At 44.8% G+C, this 24,198-nt stretch overlaps 1 protein-coding gene across 3 annotated transcripts in view; it reads right to left on the reverse strand.

Annotated features, from left to right (window-relative positions):
- Window positions 1–241: 241 nt before the first annotated feature.
- The window catches only part of CCDC85A (coiled-coil domain containing 85A), a 466,675-nt gene continuing 442,718 nt past the window's right edge, over window positions 242–24,198 (reverse strand). For all 3 annotated transcript variants that reach the window (XM_075339372.1, XM_075339374.1, XM_075339371.1), the window contains one exon: window positions 242–1,445. In XM_075339372.1, coding sequence (XP_075195487.1) covers window positions 1,396–1,445 — 50 coding nt within the window. In that variant the 3' untranslated portion in view covers window positions 242–1,395. The remainder of the gene's footprint in view (window positions 1,446–24,198) is intronic.

Genomic DNA, 24,198 nt, shown 5'->3' on the forward strand with positions numbered 1-24,198 from the left:
TAGCGGCGGGTACTATTGAATTCCCAAATATGGCTTACCGGGGCGACAGAGATTATGCGGGGTCAAAGGAGGCAGGGTCACAGGATGTATTCGGGGTTGTCGCAGCAGGTGCCAATTATCTGCAGGTGGGCTGTGGAAGTGTCACAGGACTGGGGGTCTTGGCAGAAGGTGCATTGAGCTGACTGCCGTCTCCATTGAATTGCCTGGGGTTGACGAGATGGACTTCAAGATAATGGCCGTGGAGGCAGTGCGTGTAGAGATAACACTCCGCAGCCATTTTCTTGAAGTCCATCATATCAACTGGGGGCGATTCAATAGAGCCGGAAATCAGCTCAATGCACCCGCCGCCGAGAAACCCCGTCTTGTGACATCTTTGCAGCCCGCCCGCCGATCAATGCCGCCAGCCATAACACCCCTGAGCACGTCCTATAACCCTCCCTCCTATGACCCCGCTCCACCAGCACCATCCCGGTAAGCCAAATCTGTTTTGTATGACACCTCCCCATGTACCTCCAGTTTTGGGGGGAAAAAAGTGCATCTTACAAAGCGAAAAATACGGTAAATACTTAAAAAATGGTTAAAGACCTAAATACAAAATAAATTAACACAAAAGTAAACAAAAAATATTTAAAACTATAAAATAAGTATTAAAAAACAATAATAATACAAGCTAGAGCACTTTGGCATGCCCACGTTATGATTGTGCAGCACCATTTTTAGAATGAGGATATAGGTAGGAATAAAAGGAACTTTCCTTATAATACAATTTTGAAAGCTTTTGTAATGAAATAGGATGTAATATATTAAATTTTTATTATAGGTAATACTATAGGAGATGAACCCCAAGCGCCTGGTGTGATAATAATATTCTATATTGTACATTATAAATAATAAACCAATACTTTTATCTCATATTTTCATTACATCAAAATTACCAATTACCATTACTATATAGAATACGCAAACATTTTGTTGTGCTACAATAATTTTTTTTTTTTACCGTAATCTTGGTAAAATGTCTTATATTATATTAATATATTTGATTTAATGGACTGAAACATTTTATAAATAAAAGTTTTTAGCTTTTTTTGGTTTCAACAACTGTGCCATCAGAATATATTTATAGTATGTGCTAATAAGAAGTGTATATTTCTTTGATTTTAAAGAATAGATTTGCAGCTTATTATTTTGACAAGTTGTGCCATGTAATAAATTTATACAGTGATAATTTCAAACATTATTATGCCTGGGGATTTGCATTTGTTTGTACTTTTGTACTATTTTTCATTAGAAACACCATCATTTTAATTTTCTTTTTAATTTTTTTCCCACAAGGTTTTGGACTTTATCCATTCGCTCTACATTGGTCCTTTGTACTGATTGCCAGAAAGATGTCTAATTCCAGGACATGAACCTGCAGCATCTCCAAGTTTCCTCCACACAACCTGGAAAAAAACGAAAGAAAAAAAATATTAGCAAACCTAAATGGTAAAAACAATACCATACGTAGCTCTTTCCTCTAAACGCAGGATAAAACAATGATAGGACAATGATGTAACTGTTAATTAACAATTGACAGACAAGTGACAAAAAACTTATGCTTTCTTTTTCTTCTTGCTATCACAACTTTGCTATATCAAGTTGGGAGGGTATTGGGTTTTGTGATACCCCTCATCATTCCTTTTTGAAAAGAGGAGCGATCTTAGCTGTTCAAATCTCTCTTTTTATTTGTTTGATGATATTACAATGGAGGCTCTTTAACTCCTTCTTGACATATGACCTACAAAGCTGTCAATAATCTGTCTCCTTCGTATATCTCCTAACTAATCTCCCGCAACACTCCAACAAGTAATCTCCAGCCCTCCAAAGATCTCCTTCTCTCCTCACACTCATTTTCTCCTCACCCAAACACCTCTAAGACTTCTCCCGAGTATCCCCTGTATTCTGGAATTCACTTCGTCAACACATCAGTTTATCTGCTACACTTGCAAGCTTCAAATGGAACTTGAAAACTCATCTATTCAGAAATGCCTATAGTCTCCAATGACCCCACCGCCTCACCACCGCCGAAGATGCCATCTCACCACCACCAGAGCTACTACACAACCACCACAAGAGTTGCCGCCTTACCACCAGAGCAGCCACCTCACTACCGCCGGAGCTGCTGCCTCACCACCGCCAGAGCTGCTGCCTCACCACCCCACCTACTTTCTCTCCCCAATATCATATGGAATTTAAGCCCGCAAGGGCAGAGTCCTCTCCCCTCTGTAACAGTTTGTCTATTGTAACTTGTATCTGTATTTTGTATGTAGCCCCTTCTCATGTACATCACCATGGAATGAATGGTGCTCTATAAATACATATACATATGGACAGCACGGTGGCTCAGTGGTTAGCACTGCAGTCTTGCAGCGCTGGGGTCCTGGGTTCAATTGCCACCAAGGACTTCATCTGCAAGGAGTTTGTATGTTCTCCCCGTGTTTGCGTGGGTTTCCTCCGGGTTCTCCGGTTTCCTCCCACACTCCAAAAACATACAGTTAGGGACGTTAGATTGTGAGCCCCAATAGGGACAGTGTTGCCAATGTATGTAAAGTGCTATGGAATTAATGGCGCTATATAAATCAATAAATTATTATTATTACTACATGTTAATAATAATAATAATAATGACGTACATTTTGTGTCCCTGACTTTGATGCAGGATTGCATGCTGAGCCTGCATCTTTTCCAATCATGGTGGCTGAATTATTAAGCACTGTCTGCCTCTAACAGCCGTGAGAGTTAAATATGTTAATAGCCGCTGTCAATCTTTGAAAGTGGCATTTCACTTACGCCATTCTATGTGCCCATCAGAGTATCTGTGGCGTGATCATGGAACACCAATGGGCTTCCATGACAGCTGAAGACTCCTTGTTTGTAATGATGGTGCTGCTGTGAAAGCCAGCATTTAGCTGCATTCATAGGAGACCATGATTTTCGCTATACATAGTTCAAATCACCCCCTTTTGCCCCATTACAAATAAATCATTCAGAAAAAATACACAAATTTTGTTTTGCTGAGTATATAAGAATCCAATCTATCACAATATAAGGTAAATTAATCTGATCAGTAAATGTAATGAAAAAAAATAATTAAGACTCCAGAATTATGTTCTTTGGCCACCGGAGCATTGCAATAAAATGCAATGAGAGGCGATCAAAACATCTTATCTACCCCCAAATGGTATCAGTATAAAGTGTAAATATCAGCTCAGGGCATAAAAAGCAGGCCCTCACAGGACCCCATATCCCCAAAATTGAAAATGTAATGAGTCTCAAAGAATAGCGGTAAAAGATATTTTTTTTTCCATAAATTTACATTTTTTTCACCACTTAAAAAAATAAACTATAGATCGTTGGTATCTGTTTAATTGTACTGCCATGGGGAATCTTATGGACAGGTCAGTTAAATAAAATAATAAATAAATAAAAAAATTAAATAAAAAAAAATTGTGAAATTGCACTTTTATTTCAACACACGTGGAATTGTTTTACCTCTTTCTAATGCATCACAAGATAAAATTAATGGTGTTATTGAAAAGTACAACTTGTCCTGCAAAAAATAAGCCCTTGTTTGGAAAATTAAAAATGTTTTGGCTTTTAGAAGAAGGAAAGGAAAAAATAATAAATGAAAGAAACAAAAATAGCCTGGTCATGAAGAGGTTAAGAAACTCATGAAGAAATATAATACGGCCAATTCAAGCTGGTCCCTTCTAACCTTGGCCTATAATCCAAAAGGAGGGGTTTTCGGGTATGCTTATGCATATACTGACCGTAGTGTTAAGGGTGCTTTACATGCTGCAACATTGCTAGCGATAGCTAGCAATATCGTACGCGATAGCACCCGCCCCCGTCGCTCGTGAGACATTTGGTGCTTGCTGCCGTAGCAAACACACGCACGTACCTGGTTAGCGACGTCGCTGTGACCGCTGAACAATCCACCCTTCAAGGGGGAGGTGCGTTCGGTGTCATAGCGATGTCCCTGCGGCATCACTTAGCGGCCAACCAATAGCAGAGGAGGGGCAGAGATGAGCAGCCAGAAGATGCCGCCCACCTCCTTCCTTCCTCATTGCCGGCGGCCGCAGGTAAGGAGATATTCGTCATTCCTGCGGTGTCACACATAGCGATGTGTGCTGCCGCAGGAACGACGAACAACATCGTACCTGCAACAGCAACAATATTAAGGAAATGAATGACGTGTCAACGAGCAACGATTTTTCACGTTTTTGTGCTCGTTGATCGTCGCTCATTTGTGTCACACGCTGCGATGTTGCTACCGGCGCCGGATGTGCGTCACTAACGACGTGACCCTGACGATATATCGGTAGCGATTTCGCAGCATGTAAAGCACCCTTTATGCAATTCATTTCTTTATATACAGTATACAGTACAGACTAAAAGTTTGGACACACCTTCCCATTCAAAGAGTTTTCTTTATTTTCAGGACTTTGAAAATTGTAGATTCAAATTGAAGGCATCAAAACTATGAATTAAAACATGTGGAATGAAATACTTAAAGTGTAAAACAACTGAAAATATGGCTTATATTCTAGGTTCTTCAAAGTAGCCACCTCTTGCTTTCATTACTACCTTGCACACTCTTGGCATTCTCTTGATGAGCTGCAAAAGGTAGTCACCGGAAATGGTTTTCCAACAGTCTTGAAGGAGTTCCCAGAGATGCTTAGCACTTGTTGGCCCTTTTGCCTTCACTCTGCGGTCCAGCTCACCCCAAACCATCTCAATTGGGTTCAGGTCTGGTGACTGTGGAGGCCAGGTCATCTGGCATAGCACCCAATCACTCTCCTTCTTAGTCAAATAGCCCTTACACAACCTGGAGGTGTGTTTGGGGTAATTTTCCTGTTGAAAAATAAATGATGGTCCAACTAAACGCAAACCAGATAGAATAGCACGCCGCTGCAAGATGCTGTGGTAGGCATGCTGGTTCTGTATGCCTTCAATTTTGAATAAATCCCCAACAGTGTCACCAGCAAAGCACCTCCACACCATCACACCTAGTCCTCCATGCTTCACGGTGGGAACCAACCATGTAGAGTCCATCCGTTCCCCTTTTCTACAAAGACACAGTGGTTGGATTCAAAGATCTCAAATTTGGACTCATCAGACCAAAGCACAGATTTCCACTAATCTAATGTCCATTCTTTGTGTTCTTTTGCCCAAACAAGTCTCTTCTGCTTGTTGCCTGTCCTTAGCAGTGGTATTCTAGCAGCTTTTTTACCATGAAGGCCTGCTGCACAAAGTCTCCTCTTAATAGTTGTTCTAGAGATGAGAAGGTGTGTCCAAACTTTTGGTCTGTACTGTATATACAGTAACTTCCAAATATTCACTGTTGCTTCAGTAAATGGAAACTCATTCGATGAATGAGAAAACTGCAAAGTACTTTATCCAAAATAAAATTTTTAACCTGAAAAATCCCTTTCTTAGTGGGTTTTCTCTTCTGTCTAGCTTTATGTTAATTGCCTGTTGTCAAGAACAATACATCTCTAGCAGCAGAGAAGACGAGATGGATTAAGTTGCCCCAGATCTTTGTTTTGTCTGCTGTTTCTCTCCTGTCCATCAAATTAAATACAGACATTATAGAGAGGCTGGCTTTCAGTTGAGAGCAGATAAGCCACATTGGACAAATGGTAGGAGCATTGAATGCTGGGAGTGAGAGAAATAAGTTTTAACATCTATAATGACAGATGACATCTGCCCCAAAAAATTGATAATCAAACATATTACACTGATATATACACCAAGAAAAATTTACACTTGTTGGGAGTATGTATGTGTGATGCCCTGGACAAGCCAGGTAGTCACAGATAGACCCCCGCACAACACCAGTCCCCTCACTAGGTAACACCAGCCAACCACATAACACCTAGTCATCTCCCTCAGGGCTGGATGGACACACCAGGGGGCGGAGCCAGGTGGTTGACCACGCCCACCGAGGAGTTCAGAGAGCTTGAAGCAGGAAACCACAGTCAGTTGACAGGAGTCAGTGGAAAGTGCAGTTTGAGAGTGGAGTGGAGGAGGTCAGACCTGTGCATCAGGCCTGTGACAGACTGACAGGTGTCAGGGTTGGAGCCCAGGCACCGTTGGCTAGGAGGCATACGGAGGCCTCTGTCTGCAGGAGCCAGGAAGACGGCTCGGTGGAACCGTGGTGGACCGGGACAGGGTAGTGGCCCGCCGGTACTGACCCGGGGAACCGACTCGGAAACCGGAGCACAAGAGGGCGTACTCAGACCCTGAAACGAGGTCTAGAAACAAGTGGACTGAGTTAATTAACTGATTGCGGTCTGGAGTTTAGGTCCTTTCCCACCCAAAGTCCCTCATAGAAGACAACAGCCCAACGAGGGGGTAGAAAGCCACCGCCAAGGCTCAGAGATCCCACAGGCCAGCGTCTGCGGGCAAACGGGCTCTTCCGACATCCACAAGCCGGGGAGTGGACTCCTGACTTTGCAAGCGAAGGTAGTCCAACAACTCAAACAGGTGCAGGAGAAAGGCAGAGACCACCAACCGGATGGGGGAACCCGACTGCAGCCGGCTGCAGGCACCGACCATCATCATCTTGGTTTACCAGAGACTTGAGTGTTTCATGCTAATAATGAGTGCCCTCCGGCCGCCCATCTCCCTGCACCGCCAAAACACCCCCAACGGGTCCCGGGGCCACCATCCCTGCCCACGGAGGGGTTCACAACTTGCTGCATACCATCTCCGCCGGGTCCCCGTAACTGCAGCGGTGGTGCCCACCTTCACCCCATCCCGTGGGTGGCGTCACGAACTTAAAACACGGCTCCGACCGTACACCTACGTCCCCAAACCAGCAACACCTTTTTGGTCGGAGTGACCGCAGGACCCCTGGGTCCGGAGACCCTCGAGTCACCCACTGAAGGTCCGGACCCGAGCGGCTCGGTTGCAGCCAAGCACGGGGCGGCACATATGCAGTGCAAAAAAATGTTTTTTTCTTACTCAAGTTCTATTGTTTCTGGAACAATGGAAATACATTCTACTTGGCTTCTTTCTGCCATTGGGGTTTTCTAGGCAACTAGCTAGGTGATAAATTTGAGAAAGGTTTTGGGGGAGTGGATGTCATACTCCTAGTCCTCCATTAAGAAAATCCTGAATAACGCTGCTCATTTAAAGTCCATGTCATTCTGGTGAGTGTAGTGTTTGGATGTGATAGTCCATGCCAGAAACTCTGAATGGAGCGGCAGAGTGCACAACCCATGAGCTACTCCATCTAAATTCTTCCTAGCTATGGTTTATCTATTTATTTTATAACTGAGGGATTTTATATTCTATTTTACTGCTAGCTGCTTTCATTACTGGAGACTGCTGTAGTAAATTAACAATAAGCAGTCTCTTAGGCAAAAAGTGCTGCTCTTTCAAGCTCTTTAGTACACAGTTTGTAAGCACTGCTCTGAAACTGACCAGATCATTGGATCTGACAATTTTGATGCCCCTATGCTTATTTGATCTTGTAGAAACAAAGTTGCCTCTGTTTGCATCATCAAAAAGTGCACAGCTAGGATCAGTGATACCACTAAGTCGCTATTTTGATCTGTCTGCTATTCAGGAATATACTGACCTTAAAAACAAAGCTGGGAAGCTGGGGTAATCGTCTGCTCCTAATAATTTTGAGAATAATGCCTTAAAGTAAACTTGACAGGTCCTCCATGCCCTCCCACGCACCAGCATTTTATTTTTCATTACTAGGTACCCTAACAAGCCCTTTATACTGCCTGACACCTAAATACATATTAAAAAAGGTTTTTAGAAAATTGTTTATATATTTGTAAATTATTCCTTTGACTAGTCTATGGGGCATTAGTCAAGCTTCTTGGCATGTTATTACACAACTTTGGGCATGGTAACATGATTTGCAGAGAGCCAGCATCATCACCAGCTCTCTGTAAATCCCACAAATGTGTGCGGTTTTCTTCACTAATATCATTGCACCTCTGAAGCTGGGTGTACCCTTCCCAGCTCCAGAGAAGCACTGTGCATGTCCGAAAGTGAAGTAGACTGCAGTTTCCCTTCCTAACATGCGCAGTGCTTCTCTGAAGCCAAGACACGTACACCCAGCTTCAGAGGCATAGTGATGTTAGTAAAGAAAGCTGTGTGCATTCACAGGATTTGCATTGACTTATAACATGTGGAAGAGGACTGACTAGTCTGGGAAACTAATGCCTCATCGAGTAATCCCAGCTTCAGTGCTTGTCCAAAATGGATGTAGACAGCAGTTTCCCTTCCTGACATGCGCAGTGCTTCTTTGAAGCCAAGACACGTATACCCGGATTCAGCGGTTCAATGATGTTAGTAAAGAAAGCTTTTCGCATGCGCAGGATTTGCGTTGCCTCATAAAAGGCGGAGAGGGCTGACTAGTCTAGGAAACTAATGCCCCATCGACTAATCCCAGCTTCAGGTCTTGTCCAAATGTGAAGTAGACGGCAGTTTCCCTTCCTTCATGCACAGTGCTTCTTTGAAGCCAAGACACGTACACCCGGATTCAGTGATTCAATGATGTTAGTAAAGAAAGCGGTGCGCATGCGCAGGATTTGCGTTGACTCATAACAGGTGGAGAGGCTGACTAGCCTGGGGAACTAACGCCCCATCAATTATTCAAATTACTAATCTACATATGTATTTAGGTGTCAGGCATTATAACAGGCTCGTTAGGCAGGCTATTTAGTAATAAATATATAAATGATGATGATAGGAAGGGCATGGGGGACCTGTCAGGTTCCCTCTAAAGCTGACAAATAATGCTATAGAAATGTACAGAAATATATTTCAACATAAATATTCTAGAACACACTGTAAATAACAAAAGGTTTATCTATAATGTAGAAAGACTTTACATCCAATTTAGAATAATGAAATGAATGTCCACATATAACATTTAATATATTTTATATATTCACAAACTTCTTGGCAATATTTCTGACATTCCATTTTTATAATGTAACCATGACACATTTCCCAATCGACATTTGTTATACGACATTGAGTTTCCTCCTACACATACCAGTCAGTGTATTGTTAACAGCAATAGCTTTTGGCTTTCAAATACTGAATCATCATCAGAGACTAATGCACGCTGTACTCTCACTTACTGGGAATGAGTGACTGTACTGTTCTATATTTCATTCATTTTGTATATTGAAGTTAGCAAAAGTATTTCAGCCAAAATAAAATCATATATATATATATATATATATATATATATATATATATATATATATATATATTATATGTATGCACATGTACTAGAAATTATTTTTTTAACAGTAACTGATTGCTAACATCACTGAGCCCTGACATCCTCTATGAAATTGAAGAATACAATAAAATAAATTATTTAATAGAGTAAATTCTTTAACCTTGTAGGGGTTCATTCACATATATTTGGTCCTCTACTCTCTTTCCTCTAATTTGTATTACACGATAAAAAAGATCCCATAGCTTCCTCTGGGGATTCTATTTTCAACCATGTAAAGTAGATCTCCTCCATGAAGGGGAAAGCTTGGTTTCTAGCACCACCTATTGTAGACAGCTAACCATAAGTCAATATGGAAAAATAAGTGTTCATCCATGAAAAAAAACCCAAAAAAGACGCATTGTCATGATTAAGTGTTTTTTCCTCAAAATGCTTAGACCAGACATTGGAAACCTACTGCTATGATTTTATTTTTTCCCCAGTTTCTAATAATAATCCTACATAAATGTGAAGGTTTAGATATTTTTGTGTTGATGTAGTGGCTGTTGGATAAACATGCTTTTCCCATGCATATTTAACCCAGGAACTGGCCTGGAGCTATCCATGTACCGTGCCCTATCTGACATTCTTCCTTCACTGGTGACCATACAATTTTTTTTTCTCCTTCCTCACATTATTTTGATTCCGATAACTCAATGATTGAATTTAAGAGTCTTGTCATAAAAGTTAGGATATTTGGCCAAAATCTGAGTCTTCTCTAAAAGGAAAATACACCTATCCATAGACAAAGCTTTAATGGGAAACTATCAGCAGGTTTTTGCTATGTAAGCTGTAGCCAGCATGCTGCAAGGGTTAACACAAAGAATTCAGGGATGCCTGTCTTGTCACAGTCCATCTGTTGTTTATTTGTTCTTAAAGTTTAGCAGCAGGAATTATCATTGCTCGGACTACAAAGTAACATGAACGGCAGTCCGACAAACCCCACTTATAATTGACATCTCACTGTCTCGTATATAATCTCTATAGACAGGTTTGGGCGGGACAGCTTTCACAGCTCTGTTACATGACTAAATCTAAAATTTCTGATTGTGTCAGAATGGCTGCACCCAGTAATTTATGTGATACATATTATTGGGTTCAGGATCTCCTTGCCTACACCATGCTGCTCTTAAATGAGGTAGCAAAAACCTGCTGACAAATTCCCTTTAAATTTGCTGCAGTGATATACAGTAGCTTTGAAACATAACATGTAGGTTAATTGCAGCCACCACTAGATGGAGCTAAATAGCCTGTGGCATACTATAATGCTGTGAACACAAATGGTATCCAGTGGCTACATATAGTAGCAGCTGCAGGTAGAGAACATGTTTTAATTTCTTGGTCTATGTCACACTGCTCTAGTGGAAAAACTGACACTGAGTGCAGTAAGCAGAATATCCACTGGAGGGCGCAAACACAAAAGAGAAGTCAGCAAGCCAAGTCCATAACCAGGATGCCAATAGGAAACAAGAGGGAGAAGCAAATTTAAAGGGTGCTTTACACGCTGCGACATCGCTAACAATATATCGTCGGGGTCACGTTGTTGGTGATGCACATCCGGCGCCGTTAGCTGTGACGCCGCACGAACTGCCCCTTTAGAAAGGAGGCGGTTCGCTGGCCACAGCGACGTCGCCAGGAAGGTAAGTCCGTGTGACGGGTGTTAGCTATATTGTGCACCACGGGCAGTGATTTGTCCGTGACACACAACCGACGGGGACGGGTACGCTTGCTAGCGATATCGGTACCGATATCGTAGCGTGTAAAGTACCCTTAAGTCAGATACAAGCCGAATGTCGGAATCAGGAAGAAACACCGAAGTCAGATACAAACAAAGCAAGGTCAGACACTGGGAGATGACAGAAACACAAATTTACAGGTCAGGGAGGTCAGGAGAGCTAGGTAAACAAGCGGTCAGAAAGAAACAATATGGGAGAGACATGGGACTGGACCGTGAAGTCAAAGGGGGCAGAGGCAGACAGGCAGAATGGAAAGGGGTACAGGTCAGGATGGTAGATGGAATATGGGATGGATCAGAGAACACTCACAGAAGCCAGGCTCACGTGCTGCAGAGCAGAACTATTACTGGCGAGGTTCTGGAGGTGCAGTGCCAGGAAAAAGTAGCCTGACTTCCGGAACGAGGCAGAAAGTAATTAATCCCTGCTTGACCTGAAACCTAGAGATGGAATTCTAGCAACGGCTCAGTGGCGGCTGAGCCCAGCATGGATCATGACAGTCTATTCAGGAAATTTGGAGTTTTGTATAGGACAAAATAGGACTGAAAATGATGCAATGATATATTGAAAAAAATAAAGATAAATACCGTATTTTTCGGACCATAAGACGCACTTTTTTTCCCCCAAATGTTGGGGGAAAGTTGGGGGTGCGTCTTATGGTCTGACTATAGGGCTGCGGCTGGGAATGAGGGTGCTGCAGGTCATCGGGGGCACGAGCAGGCAGCAGCAGCGCCTGCTCGTGACCACGTGTGCCCGCTCATTACATATGCACGCCCATCCTCCCGCCCATCTCTCAGCGCTGAAGCCGGCACTGACAGGTGGGCAGGAGGACGAGCGGGGACGAGCGGGGACGCGCAGATAGTAAAGAGCCGGCCGCATGATCACCCCTGGCAATTACAGCCTGGAGTGATCATGTGCGGCTGTATTCACTGCCCCCCGCGCGGCATTACCAGCGCGGGGTGCAGTGAATCAGTGCACTCACCCGTCCCCGTGTGTGGAGCCGGCCCCCTGCAGCATCGCGTCTTCCTGTCTGTGCTGGTCACCTGATCTGTGCTGAGCTGGTCAGCTGATCGGCACAGACAGGAAGACATCGCGTGCTGCAGGGGAACGGCTCCACACACACAGGTCAGCGTGCCAGAGAGGAAGATGTGATCGGTGCTGCAGGGAGTGAGGAAAAGGTGAGTATAAACGTTTATTTTTTTCTCTGTGCTATAGGATACAGGCCATATACCAGGATGGTATATGAGCACGATGGGGGCATAGAGCAGGATGGGAGTACCGTATATGAGCAGGAGGGATGGGGGGGGGGGTATGTGAACAGGCTGGATGGGGGGGGGTATGTGAACAGGCTGGATGGGGGGTATGTGAACAGGCTGGATGGGGGGGGTATGTGAACAGGCTGGATGGGGGGGTATGTGAACAGGCTGGATGGGGGGGTATGTGAACAAGCTTGATGGGGGGGTATGTGAACAAGCTTGATGGGGGGGTATGTGAACAGGCTGGATGGGGGGTATGTGAACAGGCTGGATGGGGGGGGGTATGTGAACAGGCTGGATGGGGGGGTATGTGAACAGGCTGGATGGGGGGGTATGTGAACAGGCTGGATGGGGGGGGTATGTGAACAGGCTGGAGGGGGGGGGTATGTGAACAGGCTGGATGGGGGGGTATGTGAACAGGCTGGATGGGGGGGTATGTGAACAGGCTGGATGGGGGGGTATGTGAACAGGCTGGATGGGGGGGGTATGTGAACAGGCTGGATGGGGGTTTATAGCAGGATCATATACAAGGCAGGAGGATCATTACCAGGATGGGGTACCTTAGTAGAGAATTTGGGGACATTACCCCCATAACAGTGTCAGCAGCAGATCCTCGCCCCATAACAGTGTGTCATGACCACATTTTTTGCTTAAAGTTTTATTTTCCCATTTTCCTCCTCTAAAACCAGGGTGCGTCTTACAGTCCGGTGCGTCTTATAGTCCGAAAAATACGGTATATATATATATATATATATATATAAACTGTATATGTACTGTATATATATATATATATATATATATATATATATCAACATATCATTTTGTACTTGGTGGTACATGGTGTTACAAGTTGAAATATATTATACATTTTTAGACCATTACCTATTTGTAAATTGCAAACTGTTTAACCTTAAGATTTTTTTTAAGCAAAATTTTCATATTTGTACAAATAGTAACTTTTCTAAAAGCAAAGGCAACTTTTCCATGAATATGTATTTTAAAATTAATGGATTCTTCCAGATTCCTCCAGGGTCTGCCACTTTCCACTATTTTGTTTGAAGCATTAGTATCATTACCTCTGCTGCACACATTTTAATACTGGCTGTTAGAAGTTCTAGAATCAGCAACCCATGTTCTATTATAGCAACGTTTTTTCAGCATTTCTCCCTAAAGATAGGATGGTTTGTCTCATTAGTGTTCATGGTAGACTACAATTTAGGCTACAATTTATTACCATATTTAGTGTCGCACAGCACAGTAAATAATCAGCAGAGCATTCAACTTTCGGTATCGTATTTATAATAAAAATTGACCTTTAATAAACTTTGCCAAAGATATAGCAATTAGGAAAGACTTTTAACTTTCTTTCTTGAAGCTAAAATAAAGGCTAAGAGATTCATGCTTTATTAGTTAATTAATAATTGGTATGCTTTAATTACTGTGCTTGACTGTTGACTACATTTTATGACTCATTTTATGATGATTTTTTATCCACAATAGGACAATATGTCATTCAGATATCATCAATCATTACTGGGTTATTGGCTTTGCAATAAGGAAACTATTTATACTTGTTTTAACATTTATGGGATTTGCATTGAATGATATTTTAGAGGTAAATACTAGTGATGAGCGAGTACTAAAAAGCTCGGGTGCTCGAAGCTCGGGCCGAGCCTCCCAAGATACTCGTGTACTCGGGCCGAGCAACGAGCCCAATGTTATCCTATGGGAGACCCGAGTATTTTTGTGAAATGACCCCCGGCAGCATGGAGAAACCCTAAAAATGTCACAAAAGTCTCAGAAGAGTGCTCAAATGACATGGCAACAGCATGGGGAAGACCCCTTGAAGCATTTATCACTGAAAAGTCACAGCTGTGAACAATTTTGTCCGCGTTTTACGCCATTTTTACGGACTCACCAGAAAACCTTCCAAAATGACCCCAAAATGATTTTTCATGGCGGAAATGTTAAGGGAACATACCCAATAGTGAGATAGAGCTGGTGTATGTTACTTTTTGAGATTAATACATGAAAGATTTTACGTGAAAACATTGTGTGGCACTCCGATGTCCCTGAGAAGAGACGTACATGAAGGCCTCTTGAGTCTAATGTGCCCATTTTGAGGAAGTGAGTCTTTGTAGTATTTTCCTTTGCCAGGGCAGTCCAAAATTGTGAGGTTCACCAATGCCCCTGCATACAGACGTGCATGAGGGCCTGTAAACCTGAAGTGCCCATTGGAAGGAAGTGGGTCTATTGTAGTATAGCCCTTAGGCAGGGCAGCCAAAAATTGGGAGGCTCCACGTTGTCCCTGGGTAGAGACGTGCATGAGGGCCTTTAAACCTGAAGTGCCCATTGTAAGGAAGTGGGTCTATTTCAGTATAGCCCTTTGCCAGGGCAGCCAAAAATTGGGAGGCTCCACATTGTCCCTGGATAGAGACGTGCATGATGGCCTGTAAACCTGAAGTGCCCATTGTAAGGAAGTGGGTCTATTTCAGTATAGCCCTTTGCCAGGGCAGCCAAAAATTGGGAGGCTCCACATTGTCCCTGGATAGAGACGTGCATGATGGCCTGTAAACCTGAAGTGCCCATTGTAAGGAAGTGGGTCTATTTCAGTATAGCCCTTTGCCAGGGCAGCCAAAAATTGGGAGGCTCCACATTGTCCCTGGGTAGAGACGTGCATGAGGGCCTCAAAACATTAAGTGTCCATTTTAAGGAAGTGGGTGTATTATAGTATAGCCCTTAGGCAGGGCAGCCAAAAATTGGGAGGCTCCACGTTGTCCCTGGGTAGAAACGTGCATGAGGGCCTCAAAACATTGTTCCCATTGCAAAGGAGCGGGTCTCCTGTCGTTGTAATGTCCATTCTGCAAAGAATGGGCGAAAAAATTTACCACTGGGGGTATACCTGAAACAAAGGCCTAAGTATTGCAATTTGTAACGGTCATCATCATGGTGGCGCATGAGGAGAAGGAGGAGGAGTCCAGCGATTATCCAAAGTCCAGAAGTGTGTACCCATGGGTGAGTGGAGGTACATGGCAAACTTTAAATTCCGCTCTCATTTGCTGGTGGTGTGGTGAAGTCTGGCCCAATCCAACCCTTGTTCATCTTGATCAGAGTCAGCCTGTCAGCATTTTCAGTTGACAGGCGGGTGCGTTTATCTGTAATGATTCCACCTGCGGCACTAAAAACACGCTCTGACAAAACGCTAGCAGCAGGGCAGGCCAGGACTTCCAAGGCGTAGAGAGCCAATTCATGCCACGTGTCCAGCTTGGATACCCAATAATTGTAAGGCACAGAGGAATGTCGGAGTACTGTTGTTCGATCTGCAAGGTACTCCTTCAGCATCTGGGCAAACTTAGGATTTCTTGTGGCACTACCCCGCACCTCAGGGGCTGTGGTACGTGAGGGGCTGAGAAAACTGTCCCACATCTTAAAGACTGTTCCCCTACCTCTGGCGGATTGGACTTGTGCCTCTCTCGGCTGTACGCCTCGGTTGTCCACTGATTCATGACCTATGCCGCTAGCGTTTTGTGAGGGGAATGCTTTGCCTACTTCCGTGAGTATGGCCTTCCGAAACTGCTGCATTTTGGTTGACCTCTCCTCCACGGGAATAAGAGACAAAAAGTTCTCCTTGTAGCGTGGGTCTAACAGTGTTACCAACCAGTAATGATTGTCGGCCAAGATGTTCTTAACGCGAGGGTCACGAGACAGGCAGCTTACCATAAAGTCAGCCATGTGCGCCAGACTCTTAACAGCCAGGACTTCAGTAGCCTGACCAACAAGATGACTGAACATGCTGTCCTCCTCCTCCTCCTCCTCCTCCTCATCTACCCTGTCCTCTGGCCAGCCACGCTGAACCGAGGATATGACTGGTGTGCATGTCATATCCTCAATTTGGCCGGAGAGTTGCTCCATGTCTTCATCCTCCTCCTCGTCATAGTCCTCCACTGCACGTTGTGATGAGACGAGGCTGGGCTGTGTGTTATCACCCACACCCACTACTGTTTCTTGCTGCAACTCATCGCGCTCCGCCTGCAATGCATCATGTTTGTTTTTCAGCAGAGACCGTTTTAGAAGGCAGAGTAGCGGTATGGTGACGCTAATAATGGCGTCATCACCACTCACCATCTTGGTGGAGTCCTCAAAGTTTTGGAGGATGGTACATAGGTCTGACATCCATCTCCACTCCTCAGGTGTTATGTGTGGAGTTTGACCCATTTCCCGACGGCTTAGGTGATGCAGGTACTCAACAACTGCCCTCTTCTGCTCACATATCCTGACCAACATGTGCAGAGTTGAATTCCAACGCGTGGGGACATCACACACCAGTCTGTGAGCCGGAAGATGCAAACGGCGCTGAAAGCCGGCAAGGCCGGCTGAAGCAGTAGGTGACTTTCGAAAATGTGCAGACAGGCGGCGAACTTTTACCAGTAGATCAGACAGCTCTGGGTATGACTTTATAAACCGCTGAACCACGAGGTTGAGCACATGGGCCACGCATGGAACATGTGTCAGCTGGCCTCGCCTCAAAGCCGCCACCAGGTTCCGGCCATTGTCACACACGACCTTTCCTGGCTTTAGGTTCAGAGGTGTGAGCCAGTGATCTGCCTGCTGTTTCAGAGCTGTCCACAGCTCTTCTGCATTGTGGGGTTTGTCACCTATGCAGATTAGCTTCAGCACAGCCTGTTGCCGCTTCGCCGAGGCAGTGCTGCAGTGCTTCCAGCTTGTGACTGGTGTGGAGGGCACAGTGGATGAGGATGCGCAGGAGGAGGAGGAGGCTGAAGAGCATGACATTCCGGAGCTGTAGAGTGTGGGTGAAACACTGACTGAGGTAGGGCCTGCAAACCTTGGTGTGGGAAGGACGTGTTCCGTCCCTCGCTCAGACTGGGTCCCAGCTTCCACAATATTAACCCAGTGTGCCGTCAACGAGATGTAGCGGCCTTGCCCACAAGCACTTGTCCACGTGTCTGTGGTTAGGTGGACCTTGGGTGAAACAGCGTTGTTCAGGGCACGTGTGATGTTTTGTGACACGTGGTTATGCAACGCGGGGACGGCACACCGGGAGAAATAGTGGCGGCTGGGGACCGAGTAACGTGGGACAGCTGCCGCCATCAGGTCACGGAATGCTTCAGTCTCCACCAGCCTAAAAGGCAACATTTCCAGCGCAAGCAGTCGCGAAATGTTAGCATTTAGAACTGTGGCATGTGGGGTGTTGGCAGTGTATTTGCGCCTGCGTTCAAAGGTTTGCTGAATGGATAACTGAACGCTGCGCTGGGACAAGGACGTGCTTGATGATGATGTTCTTTCTGCGTAGGCAACTGCAGGTGCAGGAGTGGAGGAGGCTTGTTCGCAGGCAGCATGGACAGAGGATTGGCTCGCATGCACAACCAGCGAATACGTAGCAGTGACATCAGCAAGCACTGCTCCTCGACTCTGTTGTACTTCCCACAAAGTCGGGTGCTTGGCTGACATGTGCCTGATCATGATGGTGGTGGTCAGGCTGCTAGTTTTGGTACCCCTGCTGATGCTGGCACGGCAGGTGTTGCAAATGGCCTTTTTTGAATCATCTGGATCCAACTTAAAAAACTGCCAGACTCGGGAAGACCTAACATTTGTACAGGCACCTTGTGTCGTCGTGTTGTTCCGGGGAACGGTTGCCTGACTTCTGCCTGGGGCCACCACCCTGCTTCTTACTGCCTGTTGTGATGCTACGCCTCCCTCCCCCTGTGCACTGCTGTCCTCGCTCTGCATATCCTCCTGCCAGGTTGGGTCAGTTACTGGATCATCCACCACGTCGTCTTCCTCTTCCGCACCCTGCTCCTCCTCCTGACTTGCTGACAATTGTGTCTCATCATCGTCCACCACTTGTTGAGACACGTTGCCAACTTCGTGAGAACGTGGCTGCTCAAATATTTGGCCATCTGTACAGACGATCTCCTCATGACCCACTTCAATATGAGCTGGCGAGAGGCCAGAATGTGTGAATGGAAACGTGAACAGCTCTTCCGAGTGTCCAAGTGTGGGATCATTAATGTCCGAGGAGGACGTGTACTCAGCCTGGTGGTAGGAAGGAGGATCAGGTTCAGAAATGTGCGGTGCAGTATCACGGCTACTGACACTTGACCGTGTGGAAGACAGAGTGTTTGTGGTGGTGCCAATCTGACTGGAAGCATTATCTGCTATCCAACTAACAACCTGTTGACACTGGTCTTGGTTCAAGAGCGGTGTACTGCTGCGGTCCCCAAGAATTTGGGACAGGACGTGCGAGCGACTAGATGTGGCCCTTTGTTGTGGCGAAATTAGAGCTTGCCCACGACCTCGGCCTCTGCCTGCACCACCATCACGTCCACTTCCTTGTTCCTTGCCAATGCCCTTGCGCATTTTGCAATGCTGTGCACTGCTGAAGTGTATATTCACTACTTGTGCGTTATATCAAAGTGTGTGGAAATTGCACACAAGTGCACCTGTACGCTGCCACCAACAGGCACACACGTGCGGTTTTAAAAACCAAGCACGGACGCAATAATAACCTAACAGGTTTTTTTGGGGAGCGACAATTACAGACAAGTCACACACTATCTGGACTGTTTTACACTGTGTACACCAGCCCCAGATATGATGAAGGCTGGTATACGGTCACCACTACCCTGCCTGCCTGCCTGCCTGTATACTGGTACAATAGTCCTGACAAGGACTCTTTTGGTCACTAGCCTGTATTCAGACCTGGCTATACCCTGCCTGTATATAGCAACAATAGTCCTGAGAAGGACTCTGCTACTGTACTCCGACCTGGCTATACCCTGCCTGCCTGTTTACAACTAGAATAGTCCTGAGAAGGACTTTTGGTCACACTGTTTGCAGCCCTGCAACTGAAAAAGCTATAAAGGGCCGCAAAGCTTTCCCTGAATCAGCGACACTCTCCCTACACTGACTGTCTGAATAGCTGTGAGCAGAGCACAGCGCGCCGGCCGATATAAAGGCTCGGTCACGCTGTGCAGGCCGGCCAATCACTGCAATTCCACAACTAACAGGGCTGTGGCATTGCAGTGGTCTGCCAGCCAATCCCTGCATGAGGGCTGGCTCTCAAAAGAGCGCCAACATGCAGAAATGAAGACCACGAGTACAGCACGAGTATCGCGAGATTACTCGGTCCCCACCGAGCAGCCCGAGTACAGCGATACTCGTGCGAGTACCGAGTAGTGACAAGCATGCTCGCTCATCACTAGTAAATACTACAGTCAAGGAGTAATACATAATAAATGTAGGCATGTATAGAGTTGGGATTATATGATTCCTGTATCCGTAAAGGAGTTGTTTCATATGGATGTTTTATGGCAAATCAAAAAGATATGCCATTTAAATCAGAGAGACGTGGGTCCAATCATTGTGGCGTACGTGTCTTGGAAATGCGGTCCCAAATTTCATTCTCGTACAATAGAGAGATAGAGCTCAGTTGAGTTTCCGTAAGAGAGCCAAAAATCGTAGACAAAGATGAGGTCTCAGCAGTAGAACTCATATCTGTTGGACATTTTTGAGTAACCTATCAATATATCATAAATAGAGATGGGTGAACACTAAAATGTTCAGGTGCTCATTCCTCGAGTCGAGCAGGTTAGACGCTCTGAAAGTACTCAACTCCAGTAACAAGTATAATGGAAGTCAATGATTGGCCAGTTCGACTCTTGGCCCACATACATCCAGCCACAAGATGACCATTTCCGAGGGAAGGGAGGGTGCTTTTTTCTTTTGACACACTACATCCGAAGATATTGCTTTACTCCCAGCGATGGGGTGCCTACTCACATCATGCAATGAAGCAAGCCTGCGCATTGTGGTTGTTGTTTTACAGATTAAACATCGGAACACCCGCGATAGTCCAGCGAGCTCCGTGCGTACCCGAGCACCCCTATGCTCGATTAAGTAATGAGCAATGCCAAGCATGCTCGCTTATCACTAATCATAAATTTAAGAGAATATGGAATAACCCTTACAACTTTCAGATGTTCATTCAGAAATATATAACAGGACTCAAGCAAGTAGCACATGTAAAGTAACACTACCAAGAACATGCCATAGGCTGGCAGAATAAATAAAAAGAATCAAATTTCAGGTTTCTGCAAAGGTAGTGCAGATGGCGCTGGTACAAGTCCTAATAACATCTGATTATCTTCAAATCAGATTGGCTCGGTGCCGCTGATCTGGCAAAGCTCCACTATAGTAGACAGGGTGAATATATAGCAAAGATTTAGCCTCTGACTGCAGTCAGGAATTACCAGAATTTACCAGAATTGCCAAAATACCCAGTCACAATGCAGAGTTCCTCTAAAAATAAGATTTATACACACATGGTAGGCCCATAAATACTGTCTGCATCCATTCAGTTCTGCTATAACACTGCGACTGTTCCCTACTCACATGCTCTGTCACAAAATTAAATATTCAATGCACCTAAACACAGTACAAGATATAGACTTGTCTTTAGGTTTAAAAACCTACAATTTATGGGCAGACATAAGCCTAATGCTATTTTAATTCTCCATTTGCAGGTTCTTGTTTGCACATAAATTGTAGGGTTTTTTAACCCAAAGATCCATTTTTACACGTTTTTCATAGCAGTAACACATACCTATATTTCCATATTCATTGTTGCTTATATCTTAGCACTACAGAGTACAACTGTCTCCTTTTTGTTACTATGTTTCATGTTTAGTTTGCACCTGTTCACATTACAAAGGTAGGATGCGCCATCAGCCTTTTTCTTAAATTACAGGGTCATAATTTCTGATTGAGCACTCCTCCTCTTCAGCTTTTTAGGTATTTTAATTCTCCATTTGCAGATTCCTGTCCACCCATAAATTGGAATTTTTTTTAACCCAAAGAGAGGCATTAGTTTGATAGGGACCCAATAAAAAGTGGTTGCCTTGCCGTTGGCTTTTGGGCTCACGTAAAACTGGCCATTTTTGTGTGCTAAGTTTCTCAATTTTCCAAGTTCTTCATAGCAGTAATGCATGTGTATATTTCCATATTCATTGTTACACACATCTTAGCACTACAAAGTGCAACTGTCTCCTTTTTGTGCTCAATAAGAAAGACCCTGGGCAAAAATGGCTAAAACAAAAAATACTGCTGAGCAAAAAGAACATAAAAGCTCATCTCAGTTTTGCCAGAAAACATCTTGATGATCCCCAAGACGTTTGAGAGAATACTCTGTATTCACAAGTTGAACGTTTTGGAAGGTGTATGTCCCATTACATCTGGCAAAGAAGTAACACAGTATTTCAGAAAAGGAACATCATAGCCATAGTAAAATTTTGTGGTGGTAGTGTGATGGTCTGGGCTGTTTTTCTGCTTCAGGACCTGGACTTGCTGTGGTACATGGAATCATGAATTCTGCTGTCTACCAAAAATTCCTGAAGGAGAATATCTGGCCATCTGTCTGTGACCTCAAGCTGAAGAGCAATTGAGTTATGCAGCAGGACAATTGTTATGGTTGCTGCGAGCACTGGAGACTATGTCCAGATTTCTTGCTACTGCACATGTGTGAGCGCTGGAGACTAAGTCCAGATTTCTTGCTACTGCACATGTGCGAGCGCTGGAGACTAAGTCCAGATTTCTTGCTACTGCACATGTGCGAGCGCTGGAGACTAAGTCCAGATTTCTTGCTACTGCACATGTGCGAGCGCCGGAGACTGAGTCCAATATTGGAGCCATTGCACATGTGCGGGTGACATCATCGCTGACACGAGGTCACATGTCTCTGACACCTTCTATGCCGATTGGTCGCTGGTCATGTGCTTGTGACGCCTTGCTCGGTGATAGGCCAGCATGACGTCACTCCTGTCGTTCTGGCAGCGGATTGGCTCTGGTGTCCTCCATCTTGGATGAGGCACAGAGTCTATATAAGACCCTGACACACGCCGCATGGTGCTCAGTCCTCTTGGTTCATGCATATGAGTAGACGCTCTGTGCGCGTTCCTCTAGGCATTCCTCTGTCTATGCTAGGTGAGCTCTACCGGCAGGGTAGCGTTCTTATACCTTACAGCTTCGGCTGCTGTCCGTATCCTTACCTCTTAGGGGAGCGGACATAGGCAGGTGCCTGAGGCACATGGTCTGGCTGGGCCTTGTGATTCTACTCGTAGGTGGACGTTGCCGCTAGAGTAACGTTCCTTATACTGCGTCTGGCAGTTGTTCGTATCCTCGCACACTAGGGGAGCGAACAGAGGTAGGAGCTTTGTGCGGCTTACGCTGCTGTTCGTCTCTTTTGCACCACTAGAAGAGCGGACCTAGGCAGGTGCCATATCTAGTGGTTCGTGTCCTCGCACACTAGTGGAGCGAACGCAGGTAGGAGCTTTGTGCGGCTTACGCTCCTGTTCGTCTCTTTTGCACCACTAGAAGAGCGGACCTAGGTAGGTGCCATTTCGCACACATTGCCTTTGTCTCTGTGATTATTAACAGAGATCATTCCACACACCCTCCAAGTAAGGGAGGAATTGCTTTACTTACTTATTATATCCTTCTGTGAGTTAACAGAGGTATTGCACTCTGCCATAGTCTGCAGCAAAGTCTTTGCACGGTGGACCCTGACTGTCTGATACTCCTTTCGGTTATTATCAGACAGCCCCCCGTAACAACAATGATGCAAAACACACCAGCAAGTCATTCTCTGAATGGCTTAAGAAAAACAAAATTAAGACTTTGGGGTTGCTTGTCAAAGTCCTGAACTTAATCCGATTGAGATGCTGTAGCAGGACCTTAAAAAGGTGGTTAATTCTCGGAAACCCTCCAATGTGGCTGAATTACAACAATTCTGAAAAGATGAGTGGGCCAAAATTCCTCAAGAGCTTTGTAAAAGACTCATTGCCAGTTATCACAAATGCTTGATTGCTGCTAATGGTGGCCCGATTTTTCAGCACTCTCCTGGGAAGAGTTGGACTCATTGTCAGCAGCCATTGATACATCAATGGCTGCTGACAATGAGTCCAACTCTTCCCAGGAGAGTGCTGAAAAATCAGACCCCTCCAACCGGCTGTCACCTTTTCTGGCTACTTGACATTTCAACCTGTAAAATGTTTGAAGGGTTTTTAAGGGATACTATTATGGAATGTCTCAATGTTAACAATTGTTTAACTCCATATCAACATGGATTTATGAAGGATCGCTCCTGTCAAACTAACCTGATCAGCTTCTATGAGGATGTAAGCTCTCACATGGACCGAGGAGAATCATTGGATGTCATTTATCTCGACTTCGGTAAAGCATTTGACACTGTCCCACATAAAAGGCTGCTAAGTAAAATGAGAAAGCTTGGGCTCGGGGAAAATGTGTGTAGATGGGTAGGTAGCTGGCTTAGTGATAGAAAACAAAGAGTGGTTATTAGTGGCGCATACTCAGATTGGGCAGGGGTTACTAGTGGGGTGCCATGGGGGTCTGTATTGGGCCCCCTACTATTTAATATATTTATTAATGATCTGGTGGATGGTTTACAGAGTAAAATATCAGTATTTGCAGATGATACAAAACTATGTAAGGTAGTTAACACAAAGGAGGACAGCTTGCAACTACAGATGGATTTGAGTAAGTTGGAGAATTGGGCTGAAAAATGGCAAATGAGGTTTAACACTGATAAGTGTAAGGTTATGCACATGGGAAGGACAAACAGATGCTACGATTACTTACTAAATGGAAAACTGCTGGGGAAATCAGACATGGAAAAAGACTTAGGCATATTAGTCAATAAGAAGCTAAATTGGAGTGCCCAGTGTCAGGCAGCAGCCACCAAAGCAAATAGGGTGATGGGATGCATTAGAAGAGGTCTGGGGGCACGAGATGAAAACATCATTCTCCCTCTGTACAAATCACTCGTCAGACCACACTTGGAGTATTGTGTGCAATTTTGGGCGCCGGTGCTCAA

Source organism: Anomaloglossus baeobatrachus, chromosome 3 (genome assembly GCF_048569485.1).
Source record: "Anomaloglossus baeobatrachus isolate aAnoBae1 chromosome 3, aAnoBae1.hap1, whole genome shotgun sequence".
NCBI classification, from domain to species: domain Eukaryota; kingdom Metazoa; phylum Chordata; class Amphibia; order Anura; family Aromobatidae; genus Anomaloglossus; species Anomaloglossus baeobatrachus.